The sequence below is a fragment of the Centruroides vittatus genome, unplaced genomic scaffold, assembly GCF_030686945.1.
Source record: "Centruroides vittatus isolate TY-2023 unplaced genomic scaffold, ASM3068694v2 contig_401, whole genome shotgun sequence".
Classification (NCBI taxonomy): Eukaryota; Metazoa; Arthropoda; class Arachnida; order Scorpiones; family Buthidae; genus Centruroides; species Centruroides vittatus.
Genome location: NW_027122216.1, coordinates 1,373,959 through 1,394,987, shown reverse-complemented (window position 1 = coordinate 1,394,987; position 21,029 = coordinate 1,373,959). Strand labels below are relative to the sequence as shown.

The window sequence follows — 21,029 nt, the reverse complement described above, 5'->3', positions numbered from 1 at the left end:
GTGGTACAGAAGTTCCCGGATGGCGGGAGCTTATAAAAACTGCGTGTGGAAACATTTGTTTTTACATTTTTTTTGGACATTGGTCTGGAGGCACCTCATCAGGGGCGATCGAGTGCGAAGGTCGTTTGCTAACGGATTGGAAGGCAAGAATCGGAGCGGTGAGACCGAGAAGAATAATCCAGATCCATCGGCGTGAGGAACCGGTATGTGCCTTTCGTAACAAGAGTAGCATGTAGCGAAGGAAGCGTTCATTCAGTCACCATAATTATTTCGTTGATACGAACTTTTTCCCAACACGTGTGGATGCCCCATTTTGGATCGACTGAAATCATCGTGACTCGAAACGTGTGTAATTATTGTCTGTAAAACTTTTCTTTTGTATCTTATTACGTTAAGTCCGCGTTTTTCCCACTCTTATTTTATATAGTTAATAAATTTCGTTATTGTGTAAAGTTATCCCTCGTCATTCTTACCGATCTTTATGTCTAGATCGTTTTGTTCATCTCAGACACTACAGATTGTAGGCAAACAAAATTATAAGTTTTAAAATAAGCTTCTAAAGGAAGAATACAATATCACATTAGCCATAATGTGTTAAATTTCACAACTATGTAATTAAACTAAATATTTATATTGGAAATCACTCTCTACACAAAAATAGCAAATTTACTAACACCTTATGTGCTGAGAGAAAGCATATCTAGGTTAAATAAAGACAGCTGTTAGAGCTAGATTAATTAAAACTCTGTCATGTTCATAAAGGAATTGTCGCAATTAATTTTGCACTTTAAGCAAGGGATAACTGTATTCTTATTTTATGCTTTGTACAATTTTATTGTGTATAAATACAGACATATTCTAATAATCAAAACACATGAATAGTAATACACTGTAACTGTTCCAGTGATAATTATTGATTCCAAGTATGCTAAATACAGTAGAGACTTGTGAATCGGAACCCCGGTAATCGGAATCGCCGATTTTCAGTCGGACTGTGTCGTGCTGAATCGAACGTTTTTGATACTAAATTTACTTCTAAAGTATAATTTTCATGTTTTTATATTCTTCAATATATTTATTTTGTTTGTACAAAATGCAAAAATAATTTTTAACGATACGATAGCCTCGATTATTATTATAAAAATTTTCATTAGGCTTAAAATCGACGAAAATTCAACACGAAGCAACACACAACAGAGAAAAATTTGAACATCGGACAGGTTAATATATTTATTCGTACATAATGGGTAATCGGAACAAATCCCTAATCTGAACAACCCCAGTCCCCAATTGATTCCGATTTTCGGTTCACTACTGTATTTCTGATTCTCATATCACACCTGTGCACAAATGTCTTTAGAAAAATTATGCACAAGCTAACTGGATTTACCTAGCACAGTATCATGTCACATTGGCATTTGTCATCTCTAAAGGAAAACCCATACCCCTTTCCAAGAACTGCATGTTTTGGACACTTACGTGAAAATCTTAACCGCATAACCAATAACGAACTTGACATGCTGGCTTATCAAATTTGTCAGCATACAAAGAGCCAGGTTAACAAAATTTCAGTGTAATTTTGTTTGAAAAAATTGAAAAACAACTTTTTTGTACAGTTGACAATTTATACTCTGCCATTTTTCTTGCCACATTGCACTAGATATGTGCAAATTTAATTTGTGCCAAGGTGGTAACAAAATTCTAAACTTTTCTCTACAAAATAAGTTACTGTTAATTATTACATCTTTTACTCTTTTAATAAATGAGACATTCAAAATCATGCAATTTACTTCAATAATGTGACAATTAACAATGAGAAATAGAAGATTTTACATAGATGTAATAATTAAAGTGTTATATATAATATATATTTAAAATATATAACTTTCAAATAGCAAATAAAGTTTTTTAAAGTTTCTTTTAAAAAGTTACAAAGTTTAACATCCTATCTATTTATTTATGATATTCATAATCATTAATATCAACAAAAATAAGTGTTATGCTTGAAAGTTTTACCATTATATTATGCATACATAATAATTTACCTTTTTTATTTAATGGTCTTTTTCTTACGGCTACACATATTTGCTGTACTTGAACTGGATCACTAAGAGTTAAAGGCCTGTGTTCAATCTGTGCACGATAATCTCTAAAATAGAAATACCATTATAGATTAAAAGAATTTATCAAATCATAAAACACATTATTTTGAAGTTAAATCTTTACAAAATTCTGACCTTATCATTCCAAGAAATTCCCAGTTTGGATTTCCAGGATCTAAATTCATTAATTCTAATTGTTCAGCCTTCTTTTCTGCTTGCCTTGCTCGTCTCTCTTCTCTCTGCTTCTTAATCCTATCAACCTCTTTAACTACATTGGAGCGTCTTCGAGCTAAAAATTTTATTACATTTACTAAAATTTATATCATACGCATAAAATTTACATTAAAATATTATTCATTTTGATTTTTTTTATAAAAGATTTTCACTCACAGTAAACATGTTAACAAGTGCATTTTAAATTATTATAATTACAAATTTGAAATTTAACATTTTTAAATTTAAATTTATTTTTGTTGTATATACATTTTTTACTGTTAGTAAAAATATTTGAGTGATATGAATATTTTGTGATTGACTTAATTTCAGAACAAAAATCAGTATTCAATTCATGAAATATTAAATATTAAACACTATTTCTTTGTGTACAACTCAAATAATTTCAATACTAATGCTATAACTGCTCTCTACTGGCAACCACTCCAGAAGTAGGAGTGGCAAAAATCAGTTTGCCTCAGGTGAAGTTACTGTCAAGCTGGCACTAGGCAGCTATATCATTTGTGCATAAATCTAATAGGATAGCATAGAGTGATTGCACGAGTGCTTCACACCTGTATCAAGGAATGAGGAAATCCTGCAAGGTACTAAAAGTTGCTTTAAATTGCATCATTGTTGAACAAGAAATCATCCCTTTACTAGGATAGTGTAATTATGATAATATTAATGTCATCATTATGTTTGCATTAATAAAGTTTCATTCAATTCTGTTTCCTTAAAGCATTACTTTTTGCTAATGAGTGTATTAATCAGATTTAAAACTTCAAGAACCTGTCTCTATTCAGTGTACTAAATTTTTATGTAGTAATACAAAAATTGAAAATAGCAGCATACTGTACACAACCAGCGGTATGTTTCATAAATTATTATTATTTCTATTAAGTTTTACATTAATTTCATTTTCTACTTAATATGCTAATTTATTTAATAAATTATTTAAAATATATAACAACATCCATACATGCAGGAACAGCAGTAAGCTTTTGAATTGGCTGTAATTGAGCAGGAGGGACTGGAGCTGGTGCTGGTGGTGGCACAGGTGGTGGCGGCATTGGTGCTTGATAATTATCAATATGGCCATTTTGAAGTTGTGAGCGAGCACATGTTTGACGTGAACGGACTGATCCTGTAAAAAACAAAAATATCAAATTTTAAGAATTTCTTATATTAAAAAAAATTCATATACAGAGTGATCCAGAAGTCTATTGTTGCAACCATTTGCAGAAAGCAGTCTACTTGAATTGATCACAAACTAATATCAACTTGACATCATCATCATCTAGGAATGCAATCTGGTATTCCTGAATTACTTCTTATATTTACTAAAAGATATATATCAGTGTATGCAATAGTTTATATGTGCAAAATTATATTAGATACGCAGTTTGAACATCTATTGTCACATGGATAAAACATTTACTAATATTACTATATGTTAAAAAAAAGAAAGCGTGTTTGCATTTAAATATTCTACAAAGTTAACTCATTTTTGTCTCAGGGAGTTTTTCATCCATTTTTTTAACAGCAAGAAAAACTATGATAACTGATTACTACTGCTTTCTTAATAAATTTCACAAAAATCACTATATCATCACTAATAAGTTCAAAAGAATTCTAAAGCTGGTAAGATTTGCTTTAATTCATCTAGTCACCTACAAGTGATTAGAGTAATTTCATTACCTTGGATTTGCTGTATTTTAAGTTATTGTGATGTTGATTAAGAGTTAATGCTCTGCTTTGTTCTTAATTAAATCTGATTAGAAGGAAAACTTGTAGACAAATTTTTTTCTTATGGACTTTTGTGCTTTGTACTTTTGACTTTTGTAAATTACATAATTCTATAATTCATAACTATAGAAACTCCAATAGTGGTAAACAGAAATAATTGGTTTTAACAAAAATGTTGCTTTTTTTATAAGCTATAGTGCAAGACTTCTCTTTTCTTTAATGTATAATCTAATGAAATCTTAAACCTTGTTAAAACTTAAAAATTTATAAACAATAATATGGCCAAACCTATGACAAATTACATTAATCACCTAAATAATTTTTAATTAAATTATTACTAGCATTAACTTAATATTTATTAATTTTTTTATTCTTAAAACTTGATAAGAGATGGTTTGTAAAATGATATACAGTAAAACCTCACTTATGTGGCTACCTTCAGGGTTTATAATTAATATAATTTATGAACACACAAATGTGAAGTGGTCACCTAGGTGGGGTTATAAAAATTGACATACAGAACTGTAATTAGAGTACTAAATCCTGTTAAAAGTTTAATACAAAAAAGTAAATAAATAATTCACAGAATACTTATACAGCAAATGTAAGCTGTTTACAATAAGGTTCATTCAAATGCTGCACAGTATAGTACTGAACAAATTGTTTAGAACCCATAGATGAAATCAATGTGTTTATGAAATGGTAATAAAGGTTATTTAAATACTGTATTTTAACAAGAAAATTCAGATAAAAATATTAAACAGAAGTTGCATGATGTGCAAAAGTTTTCAAGTATCTGAAAAAGTGTTAATAATAAACTGGCTTTTACATCAGGCTCATTGACTCAGGCTCATTTTTTTGCATTGTAATCAGTATCAGACCTATCATTATTTACAGTTATATTTTTACAAAACACGATCAAATTTTGTATAAAATTATTGAACAAACATATAATTGTCTTTCTTCTTACTAAGTTCTGGAAATAAATTTAATTTGTCCAGTGTAAATAAAGATTACTTTAACATCTGTGGGGAGGAAACTTGGCAAACTATTCTAAAACTGTAGCAACATGCTCAATTCCATTTACAGTGCCTTAGGTAATACATTGAGTTTAGAAACACTGATCTGCTGGCCACATAGATAAGGGTAGATACCACTTAAGTGACCAAGATAAGAGTGTCCTAAAGTGAGATGGCTAGATGAAGTTTGATTTATATTAAAAAAAACTTATCCAATTTTACAGAGGAATTTCAGGAGTAGCCATACAACTGAGATTTAACTGTAATTTAAAATGAAGCATCACTATATCAGAAGATTGTGGTCACTATAAAATCAGAGTTTGCAAGAACTATTTTTAAAATGCTAAAATCTGAAACTGCTTGAATATGAATATGTTAACTCTAAATATCTAAAAATTTCCATATATTTTTAACTTCTCTAATAAGTCATTTGTTTTAAAAAAGTTTTGAAAAACTTCTTTGTCTAAAAAAAAAATCTTGAATCTTGATTTTGTTACTTAGATATAAACTCAAAATGTGTATTAGAACAATGAATATGTTTTTTAAAGATTTTCATTAAACTTTTGCATAACCAGAAAAGTTACAAACATAAAAAAATTAATAGTAAAATAAGTGAACTGTACCTTTATTTGGAGCAGGAAGAGCTGATGGTCGATTTATTGCCTATCAAAAAAAATAGGAATTAAAATTGAAACAATACTTCAAAACTTTAATATTAAAATTACAATAAAATCATTATTATTGACTTTCTTAATAACTTATGTATTTTAAAACAATATCTATTTCAATTATGATATGTTTAGATTTTTATGAAGATAATTTAGTAAAGATCTCTTCAAAGAAACTCTGTACTGTTTCTATCAAAAACCAAGCATACTTAAATACATTTTTTCCTTTACTTAAATTCTTGATTCTCTTCATCAATGGCCTTTACTTCTTCATCCACCTGATCTAACAGCTGCTTCCTTTTGCTTTTCAATTCTTCAAGCTTTCTTGCTGTTTTTTCCTCTTATGAACTTCATCTTCCTCTCTTCTCTTACATGTTTCAACAGCTTTTTGTCAAAATGATGCATTCCTAGCTGCCAAAACCATTCTTTTAGTTACAAATATTTTTTCAACAGAACCTGCTTAGGCAAGTACTGAATGTACCAATTTCTGCACTACAAGAAAGTTGGTGCACATTCTCAACATGATATATTTTATTTATGGAGAATGCTCTTGCAGCATTTGTATGTGTTAGAATTTTTTTTACAAATTCCACTAGCACCATACTTGTTTGGGTTCTTTGAACATCTGCTTAACAAAGATTCTAAAACCAATCCATTTTTTCCATTGATTTCTGTCATTAACTTCTTCATAATGCTGGACTTGAAAAGTCTTGTCACTGCCAGAATTTTACTTTTCCAACAAGATCCTTCAAAGCACAATACATATATAATTTCATAATGTAGAACTTATCATAACTTTAAGAGGCAAGCAAAAATACCTTTCCTAATTTTCCCCGGACTGTGAACATTTTCCCTAATCTTTAAACAAAGTGTAATTGGAAACATTTTATATTATTTTCTTAACGGCAGGATTAGTGTTTTCTTCAATTCCTTGCAGGTGTGTCTAGCACCAAATCAATAGAAACATACTGAAACAGCATATGCAATCTACTGTCATTAATGTCAATGTTCAGCATATCATCCTGTCATCAATAACCTCTGTCCTGTCATTAATGTCAATGTTCAGTCATTAATGTCAATGTCCTGTCATTAATGTCAATGTTCAGCATATCAGCCTGTCATCAATAACATTTTTTCCTGATCACTTCCCTTGACCAACAAATAAGTTAATGTATGTTTCTTACTCATGACAACAAACTGGCATAGAAAATTGTCAGTTAATTTATGATTAGAAGCTTAAAATTATTTAAATTCATTAATTCCAACTAGTAGCTCTATATAATAAGACCTTTTTTTAGAGGCACAAATATGTAAAACAGTTTAAAATGTCTGCAGGTACAGTCCCAACACAATTAAAAATATTATATTTCTTAGAGAAATATATAATAAGAGTTTGGCATTCTCCAGTTTGGACACCAAGGAGGAAAAATCAAAAATTTCCAAAAAGAAGACTTGTGAAAATAATTTTTTAAAAGAAGCTATTTAGTCAGAAGTCATTTTCACAAAGTTTCTGAAAAAGGAGACTAATAGCTAAAATAGCTACTCACTCCAAGGCCTAATAATGTATACACTTCTAAGTGACAATTTTTCTTTTGTTGATTAGACTACAAAACATGTATCTAAGTATCTAACCCTTTAAGTATTTCTACTCAAAATTAAGTAATTTTTAAGTACATTCTAAGAATTTAAGAAATAAAAATATTTTAAGTATTGGTAGACATCCAGATATACATGTATGTCTATCTGTATGTCTATGTATAGTATATGTATGTATATGTATGTTAAGTTAATTCTATGAAAACTTCAATTGATGAGAAAAAATAATAATAATTATGATAACTTGAAATCATGTCGTGTTTCTATTGTTGTTTCTCACACACAATTCAGTGTAATTTAGCAATCACTTGGCTTCCCTTCATCTTTATTTTAGTTGGTACACGTATACATTTTGCATTTCGGGCCTAATACGCCTTTCTTCAGTCAACTTTTTTATCATGGCTTCCATAAACTGAGTTTCACATAATATGAGGTTTCACACATATGTAACTTACATATCTTGAATAATCCATTTTGTTGTCTTTCGGTTAAATCATAAAAAAGGGGGAGTATACTGTTTAGATGTATAATATGCAGTGCTAACAGTGTTAACAGTATACTCCCCCTTTTTTATGATTTAACCGAAAGACAACAAAATGGATTATTCAAAATATGCAAGCGTATGAATGTAAGTTACATACATGTTACATATGTGTGAAACCTCATACAGTTTATGGAATACATGATAAAAAAGTTGACTGAAGTATTAGGCCCGAAACGCGAAATGTATATGCATACCAACTAAAATAAAGATGAAGGGAAGCCAAGTGATCGCTAAATTACACTGCATTGTGTGTGAGAAACAATAATTATTATTATAGTTATACTGCAGAACAATTTTATTATTACGCTGAATTTAGTAGGCTATACTTGGTTGATACCAGTTGCTGTGTACTATGCTGGACCAGTCTAGGCATAACAACCAAAACAAGACAAAAATTCAATAAGTGTGTCAGTTTGTGTGTCTGTATTCAGTAATTTCCTAACAATATGACATGTATACAATATAGTGGCCTTCTGTAGTGTGATGTATGTGTTTCTATTCAATTGTAATGTGCCTAGACTTTTGTGCAGTGTGTGAGGTATAACAAATGTGGAGGAAAGGACAACAGGTACAATAAGCACCCTATCCATCCTCCACAGATGCCTTATTTCCTGGAGAATTCTGTGTACTTGCTGATTTTTTCAGTGCACGTGTTTTGTACATTGTGAGTGTTTGGAATGGATATGTCTATAATGTATGTGATTTTATTGTGTTTGTCAATGTGTGTGGTGTCTGGTCTGTTGTGGTAAATTTTTTTTATCTGATTATGGCTTTGTCGTAGTACATTTTGTGAACGTTGTTTTCCAATACTGTCTGCGGAATGTATTTGTAGTATGGTTTGTCTAATGGATGTCTAATAATTTGTTTCTCTTTGCAAGCTCTTGGTGTATTATATTTGGTACTTGATTATGTCTATGTAAATAATTGGTGTGTGCCAAGAGCTTGACTAGATGTGATGTGTTGCATAGTTTCTGGCATGATGTGACATTTGTGAGTGTTATATCTTTGAGTATGTATTTTTTATAGTTTTTAGTATTTATGACATGATCCTGTATGGCAATCATGAATCCTTCTATATCCCCAAAGAGGCATCTTCGAGCTAACTAGCTGTTTGAGACAGTTTTATCAACAAAATCCTGGGCCAGGTCGTAGGAATGCCTGCCACAGAGTGCCTTTTGAACCCACAATTGCTTAATGGTGTCTATGCTTTTTATATGTTGTAAGTGTAAATTTAATGGTGTGTTATTTGAGTCTGCTAGAGTTACTGCTTTATGTAACTGTGATGTTTCTTGTTTTTTGTAGAAAAACTCTCGCAATGTCCGTATTTGTTTGTAGCAAAGGTTTACTATGTCACTCAGGCCACATCTGCCATCTGATGTGGAAGGGTTAATCTTTCCATGTAGATTTAAGATGATGCTTAGTAAGTTTTGTTCTTGCTTTCCTTTAGAGTTGCTCAAGATCTGTGTGAGTCCAATGTATAACTCCAAAAGAATATGTGAATACTGGGATGACATATTTGTGTTTATTGCTTTAACTGTGTTCTAAGAACAGCATTTAGCTGTTTGGTATCAAACAAAACTTAAGCAATTGTATTTTATATAAATGTTTGTATTTACATAAAATACAATAAGCAATAGCATGTGAATCAGATAATATATTTTGTTTCAATTTCCAATTGAAGAGCCATCAATGCAAATAATATCAACATCTAATCAAAAAAAACTGCATTTATAAATACTATATTTATACAAATGAACAATTTTATTGATGTTATTCTAAATTAAAATGATCATCAGTTATGAATTTATGAAAAAATAATAATACAATTACAACTGAAAATATCACTTTTTGATTAAAATTGTATTTTACTTTTCTCAGATGTAAATACAATTCAACTCGTTTATAACGTCATCCATGGAACCGGCAATTTTTTGACGTTATAACCGAGTGTTGTTATCTGCGAAATCTAAATATCATAATAAATTTATTATCATATGTATAAAAATGCAAACTACATGATTAAATCAACTTTATTTACATTATTGTTTAAGTTTACATCGATGTAATTAAAAATTTCAAAAATTACTTTTTATAAGAAATTTCTATTTGTCATAAATTTCAATAATGGCGGAACTTCCAGTTTTGAGAATAATGTCAAATCAAAAGGCAAACAAAAGCTTAAACTAATGTATGCCAATTAAAAATAATTTAATTATTTCTTTATAAACTATTTAATGTAATATGTTATATTAAAAATAATAGAATATTTAACAATTTAGCATAAAATAATTTGAAAATGAGTACATAATAACGTCGTTAAAAGTGTAGCAAACCTCACCCCACCGAAGTCAGGTGGTGAGAGTACCACCCACAGTCGTTCTAGACCCTAGGACTAAACACATAGCATTTTCTTTGTGAAATAAAGTTTGTAATCTAATTTTGTAAATTTGGGAGTGCTTCAAATATGACGTTAAAACAGGGTTTTATGTCTTTACAAGCGGGTTTTTTAACATTATCTAGTATATTAAAGTCATGGGACGGATAAAAATTTGACGTTACATTAGGGTTGTCGTTACATCCGATGACGTTATAACCAAGTTAGACTGTATTATGCATTTTGTAATGCACCAAATTCCTAAAGAAAAATGAAACATATCATAATTCTTATTATATTTTTCAAATTTGGTCTCAATATACATCTTATTCATTCAAACTAAGTAATAAATCATAAAATATAATTATAAACATAAAATCTATTAATAATTCAAATTTTAAAAATACCTTTTTATTAGTATTTCGTGGCAAATCTGTTACTCCAGGATTTAAAGAAAAAATAGCATCAAATTCAATCTGAAAATAAAATATGTACAATAAGACATTAATTCATATTTTACATATTTATTCTTATGTGAAAAACAGAAAAATTATTTCTATCATATATAAACTAAAAGTTAATTATATATGTTTACATATTGTTAGGTGAGAACATCTCCCTTTTTGCATATTTTATATTAATACTATGCTGTTCTATTTTCTACCTTCATTTTCACTTATCTCTGCTATTTGAGAGAAGTCAAAACTTGTGTCAAAATGAAGACAAGCCATTATGGTGAACCAACATTAATCCACACACTGTTTTTGTAGAAAAGATCTACTTAAAGTGTGCAAATTTATATCCTGAATTGCCATATACATAATCCATTAGACTAATAATTTTTAATGAACCATTTTCAACTCTTCATAACCAACTCTTGGGTGAATATCAACCACTTTGAGGATCCCCTGCTTTAGGGCAACAATAAGTTGCCATATCTTATTATCATAATAGTTCCCTTAACTTTCAAACTTCATACATTCGACATTTCTAAAACCACCAGGGCTGTGGAGTCGGTAGATTTTTACACAACTCTGACTTTTTCTTATGATTCGACTCTGACCAGGGGTGGACATGTTAACAAAGTAAGCCCGAAAATTCTGATGTCATCACATGACCTCAGAATATTAGCATCAATAAATATAATTCTAATAAAGATAGAACGTTGAAACTTTTTTATTCCAAAGCTAAAATATTCCTCTATATTCCTCTAAGTAATGAGTCTATATGATAATTTTTACTTTTCTGGCTGTTATATATAACAGAGGAAAAGTCTAGCGATCGATCAAAAAATGATCCCACCCCAAATTTTTGCATTTTTGAACTCATGGTATCTCGAAATGACGAGATATGCAAAAGATTCAGGTTTTTTTTCTGTATGTACAAATGTTAGAATGTATGGGAGGCACAATTTTGAATCAAAATCGGATGGTTTAACACAGGACTTATTAAGCTTGAAATGGTTGAACTAAATCGGTTGGTACACATTCTAACATCCGTTTACACTTCTCTACATTTTCAGGCTTCCCGAGTCCAAAAGAGTAAAAATCTGAGAAAGTCATTTTTTGACTGATCGTCATTCTTTTCCTTTATTATAGGCCTATACTGTATAACAGCCGAGAAAGTAATAATGATGACAATTCTGATTATTTTTTTTTAAAAATACAAAATAAAACGATTTTAAAAATTTAATTTAAAAACATTAAAATTTGACACATCTACTGAATATATAAGTTCACATTTATTGACTTGTTTGATGATGGCATTGGTATTTGGTAAGTATGTATGAATAAAAATAGTAAATACATTTTTATACAAACAAATTAGTCTAATAAAAATGTTGTACAGTATATAATATACGAGTATATTGGATAACATATAAGTATACAGATACATTAAACTAAGTCAAGAATGAGAAATATAACATTTAGACTGGTAAGAAAAAGTTGCTTATTTTGCCATGTTGATTAATTTATTATTTTTCATCTTTGTTATAAACTGAATTACTCCTTACAAAAAAAAATCACTTCTATTAAGTCAACATTCACTGAAACTCTTAAATCATATTTAATAATTTTAAGAGTGGAAAATAAATGCTCGACTGAAACTTGGTTGATGGCAATGTTGTGACAATCAATGTTGTATTTTGGATAATGTCTGGATAGTGCAGTATTGCTGTTTTAACATCCAAACTTGAAGAGTGGCCAGAAATTTATTATTTACAGTGCATAGTAAACATCATCTTCAAATTTTGTAACATTTCCTTTTCTGTCTGTACTCATATTAGAACTCAAGCTTAATTTTGAGGGTAGAGACAAGTTTTATAAGAAAAACTAGCAAATGAGCCAGATATTGCTCACGCAAAAAGTAACGATAACGAAGATTAAGATATTTAGATTATAGCCGATTTTACCGATTTCGCTGAGTGCAAGAATTAGGTCCTCTCTCTTCCGAGACTAATTAGAGAATTTTTAAATGGGTCTAAAAGTATGTTCGATTTTTCATGAAAACGCAAAATACCCCATCTAAAATAGTATGGTAGAAACGAAGTTATTCGGGGTAATTCTTAACCCTCTCCCTCTCCCTCTTCCCCCCACGAGAAGAATTTCGAAAAATCCCTTCTTAGTGTACTGTACATTCTTATGATGTATCCTAACTGTGTACCAAATTTCAACTCAACCATTTGAACTCTGAGCTTATCATTATCATTATTACAGTATTATTACTATTAACCCATCTCAATTATATTATAAGATTGTGAATGCTAATAACGAGTAAAATATTCATTAAGTCTGGCCACACCGGAGATATGACACACGACCCCGTCTATGTCTCTACCCTGTCGACCTTTAATAAAGAACCAAAATTTAATAGCATTAATGCCCTTTACACACATTTTACTGTGTCAAATTTTGTTTCTTAAACTTTACTCATTCTGAGATATTTTTTAATAGGTCAGAACAGAATAAAGAAATTAAACAAATTAGTAAATGAGCACAAGTACTTGGTGAGTAGGAGTGTGGATAGCACTGTGCTGGCAGCGTTTGCCAAACAACAGGATGTCACCGTATTCTGGGACTGAGTGACAATTATTAGGGCAACGAGATCTATACAGGCAGTGAAACATCTCGAAAAAATAGATACACATAAGGCACATGTAACCACAGAATGCATCAATCACAGGGATGCGGATAATCCATCCGCATCCCTGTGATTGATGCATTCTGGAAGTCCTTTTATATTGATACAAGTTAATAGATGTACCTTGTGGACGGCACTATTGTTTATTATATTTATTTTCTTTTGTATTTATTTTTATAATTTTGATTAACCCATAAGTGCATTTCCGTTAATCTGTGCAACCACGGTTTGAATTTATTTTTGTTTTTCGTAAATTTGGAATGCTTTAGAATAACTGATGAAGACCGCTGAAATCGGTCGAAAACGTTCTTAATGAATTAAACATTTTGCTGGATTGTTAAAAAGGTGTTATTTATATCTTTTATAGTTTAAACAAATTAGATGCCAACATAGCACGTAGACATGTGAATTTTTCCCTTTATTTGACATTTCTTGGGTTTATAGAATCTCCAAACATGTAGATTTGCAAAAAACTTGGAGTCAAATGTGACATGATTCAAATACTTTTTCATTTTTTATATACATAAGTTGGAAAAGGAGTCAGAGTCAGGGAGATTTTTGACAACTTCAACTCTGACTAAAATACCAAAACTCCATGACTCTGACTCCACAGCCCTGAAAACCTCAATGAAATACTAAAGAACACTACACAAGACTTTACTACACATATATGAAAATGAAATACACATTAATGCAAGGCATGTTCCTTGGAGATTCTCCAAGTCTACTCTAGTTCTAACTGGCCTTAAATCCACTGTCCAATAGGTTAAATAACACTAAATATAGATATAAGTATTGTTTTATTGTGTTACTTGTTATCTCATCTCATATACATGCATGATATAAAACTATATACATCAACACAAGTACAGTTAAAATCATCTATTAGAAGTTACACATTTATTTCACTGATATTCAAATGCACTTTAGCCTATACAATTGCAAAACACTTCGTTCTTCAGGATTCATTTTTGCTGTGTAATGATTTTGTACTTGAAAATGGAGATTTCATTAGTCTGTGAATGCAGCCAAGATCTACAAATATTTAGGATTCCAACAAGCCAAACTCACAAAACATGCATGAATTAAAAAGACTACAACTGCAGATTAAACACAATACTAACAACATAATTGAATGCAACACATTTGGAATTATACATTGGACATACACACACAGCTGGAATAATTCTAAAAGAAAAACATGAACAACACTAATAGAACAATCATCATCCTAAGTCCTTTTCATAAAGGCTGACAATTCCTTGTAAAGAGAGAATACAAGGCCTCAGATATTGTAAATCTTCACTATAAACAAATGCAGACACTGCAAGAATTTTTCTACAGAAAACAAACATAAAAATTACATGGAGCTGCAATTCTTGCAGACAAAAAAGTACATCATTAAATTTATCTCAGCTCACTTAATACTTATTTACACCTTACTATACATCTCAGAAAATTACAGACAAACACAAAATACAGTATGACCAAGCTATTATCATAAACAAAACAATTCATCAACTGACCAGACATCACAGTCATTGACAGACAAAACAAAATCACATACATCATAGACACAGCTGTACCAAACATCCATAACATACAAAATACATGGACTGAAAAAAGTTAGTAAATACTCAGAACCTGACTCACCATGAAATAAACTGTAAAAAATGGATAGGATATTGTACCAGTAATCCTTTCTGCACAAGTGTCTTATCACATACAACAAGAGATTCTAGAAACATTAGGACATGATACAGAATAGTTGAGTAGTTTTCTGTGGGATGCATGTGAAACAAACACAAAATACAGTATGACCAAGCTATTATCATAAACAAAACAATTCATCACCTAGAAACATTAATGTCTCTAGGTGATGCTAATGTCCTACAGTTGCATGCTAATGTCTAGCAACACTATAAAACTATTCTGTATCAACAACACATGCATCCCACAGAAAACTATTATACTAAAAACATGTCATAGTCGGAAAACTTAAAAAACACATACCTACACAAATAACATGAAAATAAAATTTTTTATAGTTATGTTGGAGCAAAATCAAGACCTAACACTAAAAAACACTGATGTGTAAACCGAGGAAGATACCTTCCACCACCATATATTAATGATTATTTTTTAGGATCTAAATGTATACATTTATAATTTACTAATCACATACCTCTTTTCCTTTGGTTTCTCCTTTCTCAAACCATTCTACAGTTACACTTCTATTATCTGAATTAATACCACTAATGACAGCAGAATGAATTCGACCTAAAATGGAAACAAATATTTAAAACAATTAAATTTTTAACATTCAAATATTATAAAATAATCGTAACAAATTCAATATTACTTAGCATATTGAGATCAAGATTATACATTTAAATTTGATGCATGCTAAAATAAAACAGAAATCAATAAAGCAAATATCAATTTTAACATTGTCAAGTAGAAATAAATGATACAGAAAAAACAATCTTTATTTCATTAAACTAGATAAAATAGAATAGTTGTCATTCACTATAAAACACACACTAAATTCCAATTTCAAATGTTATTTTAAAATTATAAATTAAAAAATAAAAATGAGAATTATGCATTTGTATATATAAAGCAGTCTGTTGTTATTTTAAACATTAAGAAAATACAGTTTTCTAAAATAAAAAGTTATTACATCAAACACTTTACACAAACACAAAAGAAAATCACAAGTTGTAATTTTTGACTGTATTTTTACCTATAATTTTTTTTTATAATGACAATTCTTTAAGGATTTTTTTTATAACCAAACTTTTTTTAAAGAAATTAAACTGTCATAAAAAAAGAGTTTGCTATCTAAACATTATTTTTACAACTATACAAAAAGAAAAAATAAAAAAAAAAAACAATGTACGGTTTCTCATTTTCAAACATTATGTTCAGTTAATCATTATTTGTTTATGGTAGCATACTATTATTACAATAAATTGAAACAAGCAGAAATATTCTCAAAATTATTATGCCCATAAAAATAAACTATTTAAGCTTAATTATTTTTTTGCATTAATTTTCATTATTATTAAAAAAATATTTGGTTTAGCTTACTATAATAATAAATATTTATTTACAGTTTAAATGAATTTTCTTGGCTAATTAATCATCTGTATATTTAATTTAGTCATGTTAAAGCCTGATAATGAATCTGGCACTATCATTTGATTATTAATATAATTTGGGATTGGTTTTCAACATAATCATATTGATGTAAAAGAAAATCTTTTAGAGTCCATAAAAAATTAAAAGTTAAATTTGTTACAATTTTTTTAAAAAGATCAGACAAAATAATGCTAAAAAGTAAGCTAACAGAAAAAAATTCCAATACTCTAACAGTCACCTATTTAAATCAGGAACATAAATTTTACATGACAATAAACAACTTGAAATATTTCAGCAAGTTATAATTAAATTTAATAAATTAAACTAACTTTGGAAGAATTGATATTTAAAACTTTAATTTAATTTTCATCCAATAGTATTAGTTTGAAAACTAATCAATTTACATTAAAAATTTCTGTTTAATATAATATAAATAGATTTGGCAATAAAATTCAAAATTACTTATTAAAATAAATTAAGTGTAGGCTTATTTAATGAAGTCATTATAATAAATAATCCATTAATTTTTCTATTTTTTTAAATAATAAATAGATATTTTATCATTTGTTGTGGAACTACAATTATTAAAAGTTTAAATTCTAAATATACAGTATATTTGTAGAGAATTACTTGTATTATAATATGATTTTAAAAGTTTAATTTTTTTTTACATTTATGTACCAACTAATTTTCAAAACTTTGTGAACAGCTCTGTTGTAATTATAGAACTTTTTAATATAAAATATAAAAACAATCTTAAGAATATATTGACTCTTTCATTCAGACATATTTCAAATAAATCTATAATAACTATTGATTTTTATTCAAAATTGATTTAAAATCTGGGATATAAAAAAACTTCTCTATATTGAGTATAAAAAAAAATAGTCAAGACTTACATAAAGCTAATAATAATAATCAATTTTGAATTGGATGTTTAAAAATAAAACTATTTTACATACAATAAAAGTATATAAAAACAATGTTAAATACAATTAGAATTTTTAAATATCAAACTACTTTGTTCACAAATCAATTTCTTTATTTAAAAGTATAATCATCTCCATGAAGTAAAATAAATAATAATATTTTTTGTTCCAAGATGGTAGCAATAAGCTTATTTTTAAATGCTTTTCGTTTTTTTTTTCTGCTGTTTAGAATTTGAAAATCATGCGAACACTATATTCTCATTTATAAAAAGAAATTCTAAATTTGATAATTATAACAATATCAATTCCTAACTTGTAGCAATATTTTTATAATAGATGTCTTTCCAGTCACTAAACAATTCATTGAAAAATATTGAAAATTAAATTATTTTTGCACCTTTGAAATACAGATTGCATTATCATATACATCAAGATAATCTATCATTTAATTTATATTAAAATCTTTTTAAAAATACTTATATTATACACCAACAACTGCCGTAAATGATCGGGCTAAATTTTGAATAAATGATCCAAAATTTAGCCCGATCATTTACAGCAGTTGTTGATGTATTTACTAATGATATCAGGTTTCATTTGATGTATGTTTGTACTTATATTATACTTCAGAATCATAACATTTCAAAAAGAAATCAAGTCATATTAAGATTATATTTTGTAATACATTATTAAAACTTATTTATGCAATATTAATCAAAAATAATTTAAATAATTAGAAAATCCAGCCACTCAAGATCACTATAAAAATAAGCCATTATATATATACATTTCTAAAATCAACAAATCATATTGAGTATTTACAAATAAAATTTTCAATTAAGAATTTAAAATTACTGATAAAAAAATTATTATTGTTATTTTTCACTTATCATTTCCATTAAGACATTCTTAATAAAATTAAATAGTGTAAAAATTGATGTCAAGATGTCAATTCTTACTCTGTAAACATCCATACACTACACTATTATTTAAGATTTCAAGGAACAACATTAGATAGCATCCTTCAAAAGAAGATCCAAATAAAAAAAACTCCAGCAATGAGTTACTTAACTTTCCGGACAACATTTGGTGGCGCCATCTGTTATATTTTATAAAAAGTTTAAAAAATTTTTTTAACTATTATTAAATGGAAAAAAGCTTAAATTTGTGGGTAGGGTTGAGTTCTATAAAAAATTGTAAATGCTAATAACGAGTAAAATAATTATTAAATCTGACCATACAGGAGATGCACACGATCCCCTTTATCGCCCATCCCCTCACAACCTTTAATCACCAAAATTTAATATCATCAATCTCCATAATAAATAAACCTCCGTACAAAATTTCAGAAAAATTTTTGAAAGCACAGGAGTTATTAAGCTTCAAAAAGGGTAAACAAAATCGTGGCCCCCACACACACTAATAGCCATACATACAGAAAAAAAAATCTTCCGAATATTTTTGCATTTCTCAAACGTTTCAAAGTCCCGAGTCCAAAAATGTAAAAATCTGGGGAGGGGGACTCATTTTTGACAGATCGCCATACTTTCCTTCCGATATATATACAGTATATATATATATATATATATATATATATATATATATATATAAGAGAGCCGGGAAAGTAATTCAGTATTCATTGATTGTTACATAACACAAAAGGAAACTTTTTCACATTTGAAAATATGGAATGAAATGTATTATATCAATGATGTTATCACATTTTGAAATTCGAATTAATGAATGGTGATTAATATATAAATTATATATAGTCCGTAAATAATGCTTCAATTTTCTTTTAGAAAACTGATCTAGTAATAACGTTTACAGGAAGTGTAAAATGCTTCACTTGACTAATTAGTCTTAACTATAAAATAATATGGAAAAAAAGAAATCTAAATTGAAATAAATTTTCTAGTTTTTCGAATTGCTTATTTTATATTATATTATATTTATATTTTAAGTGTTGATGTATAAGTCAACATAATTGTTTAAATATGAAAAAATAATTTCATATCTTAATTTTTTCCTTCTATTTCATCGATTTTTCTATTCCTTCTGTGGGGACTTAAATGAATATTCACTATTTTAACTACATATCTAATAATACAGATGGGCATGTGAATCAGCCACATCTGGTGAAACCACCACAATAATGATCGTTCAGATTGTAATTAGCAATTCTAGAACGGAAATGCCTATTATTATGCTATTGGGGAACATTCGTCGGTTTCTTTTCAGCGATTTACAATTCATTCGTAATAAAATATCGGACACGTTTTGCAGCTGACAAATAGGAAGTGACGTCTAAAATGACGGTATTAGGCACCAATTTAAGTAACCCACGTGATAATTAATTTACTGAAATTGTGTAAACTGAAAATATTCATAATTAAATTCTAAAATATCGAAAAGAGTTTTAAAAATAATTTATTTGTTTTTGATCTTTTACCCATCAGAAATCTTTACTGAAACGAATGTTTAATCAGCACATGGTCATTTTTTCTTCTTTAATTCGATTAGCGTGATCTGAACTATTAATTAATTAAGCAATTATTCAAAATTAATGATGTTTGATAGCCACAACTGGATATTTATACTATCAGTTTTGCAATCATTGACTAAATAAATAAAAAACAGTTAAAAATTTCATTTCTCTTCAAAATATTTCGTACCTGGTATGTCTACAATTATTATTATTGTTGTTGTTATACAACATTGATGTGTTTAAAAAATGTTTTCTAAACAACATTAAAATGCGGAGTATAAATTTAACGATCAAATCATGCAAGAGTTGATTATTTGATTTAATATCTTTTACGTTAATAGTTAAACAGTGTCGCAAATTGACTAACATTCAGTTTAAGATTTCTATAAATTGACAACTAAAATATTTTCGTAAAATCTAGCATTAAATAATTAAAACTTATATAGTGATTTTTAATCAATAAATATCTAAATATTTTCAACGCTTCAAGAGCAAAATTTCCCAAACTGCTGCTATGTGCATTGCTGTTGGAAAAGTGTCAGTTGATGACTGACCACAGTTCACATGGTCGTTTGGGTGCACTGGAGGTTTACTGCCCAAATTACCGCTCTATCGCTTAAAAAGCGTATCGATTCATTATTAACCATTAAAGTGTAAAATTTTTATCTTTAAGATTTCAGTACACGTTCAAATTTGAAAATGTCTGGTTATCAATTACAAAAATTTTAAAATTGTGTGTAATCAAATTCAAAATACCAAATAAATTTATAATGCAAAACGAATTAGCGAAAGATTTGATTAATATCCCTTTTTGATCATTTTTTAACTTTTACACATAACAGTTGTATTTAGAAAAAATGGGATAAAATACAACCCGAAAGCATTGCATTTGAAAAAAAAATGACAATTTTCTACAAATACTATTACACAATTTCCAAATACATAATTCTCTTTTTATATCGTATATTTTCGGTCGATGGGACGACTACATTAAGTTCTCTTGCTATTAAAGATCGTCATGTGAATCGATTCTAATCTCGAGTTTCTTTATTAGTAATTGTA

The 21,029-nt window shown here is 28.5% G+C and overlaps 1 protein-coding gene across 1 annotated transcript in view; it reads right to left on the bottom strand.

Moving 5' to 3' along the window:
- The window catches only part of Klp10A (kinesin-like protein 10A), a 77,866-nt gene that overhangs the window by 28,031 nt on the left and 28,806 nt on the right, over positions 1–21,029 (bottom strand). The window contains exons 3-8 of the mRNA XM_067271844.1: positions 15,592–15,686; positions 10,673–10,741; positions 5,707–5,746; positions 3,298–3,462; positions 2,238–2,391; positions 2,046–2,149 (exon numbers count right to left, since the gene is read on the bottom strand). Of these exons, the coding sequence (XP_067127945.1) occupies positions 2,046–2,149; positions 2,238–2,391; positions 3,298–3,462; positions 5,707–5,746; positions 10,673–10,741; positions 15,592–15,686 (627 nt within the window). The remainder of the gene's footprint in view (positions 1–2,045; positions 2,150–2,237; positions 2,392–3,297; positions 3,463–5,706; positions 5,747–10,672; positions 10,742–15,591; positions 15,687–21,029) is intronic.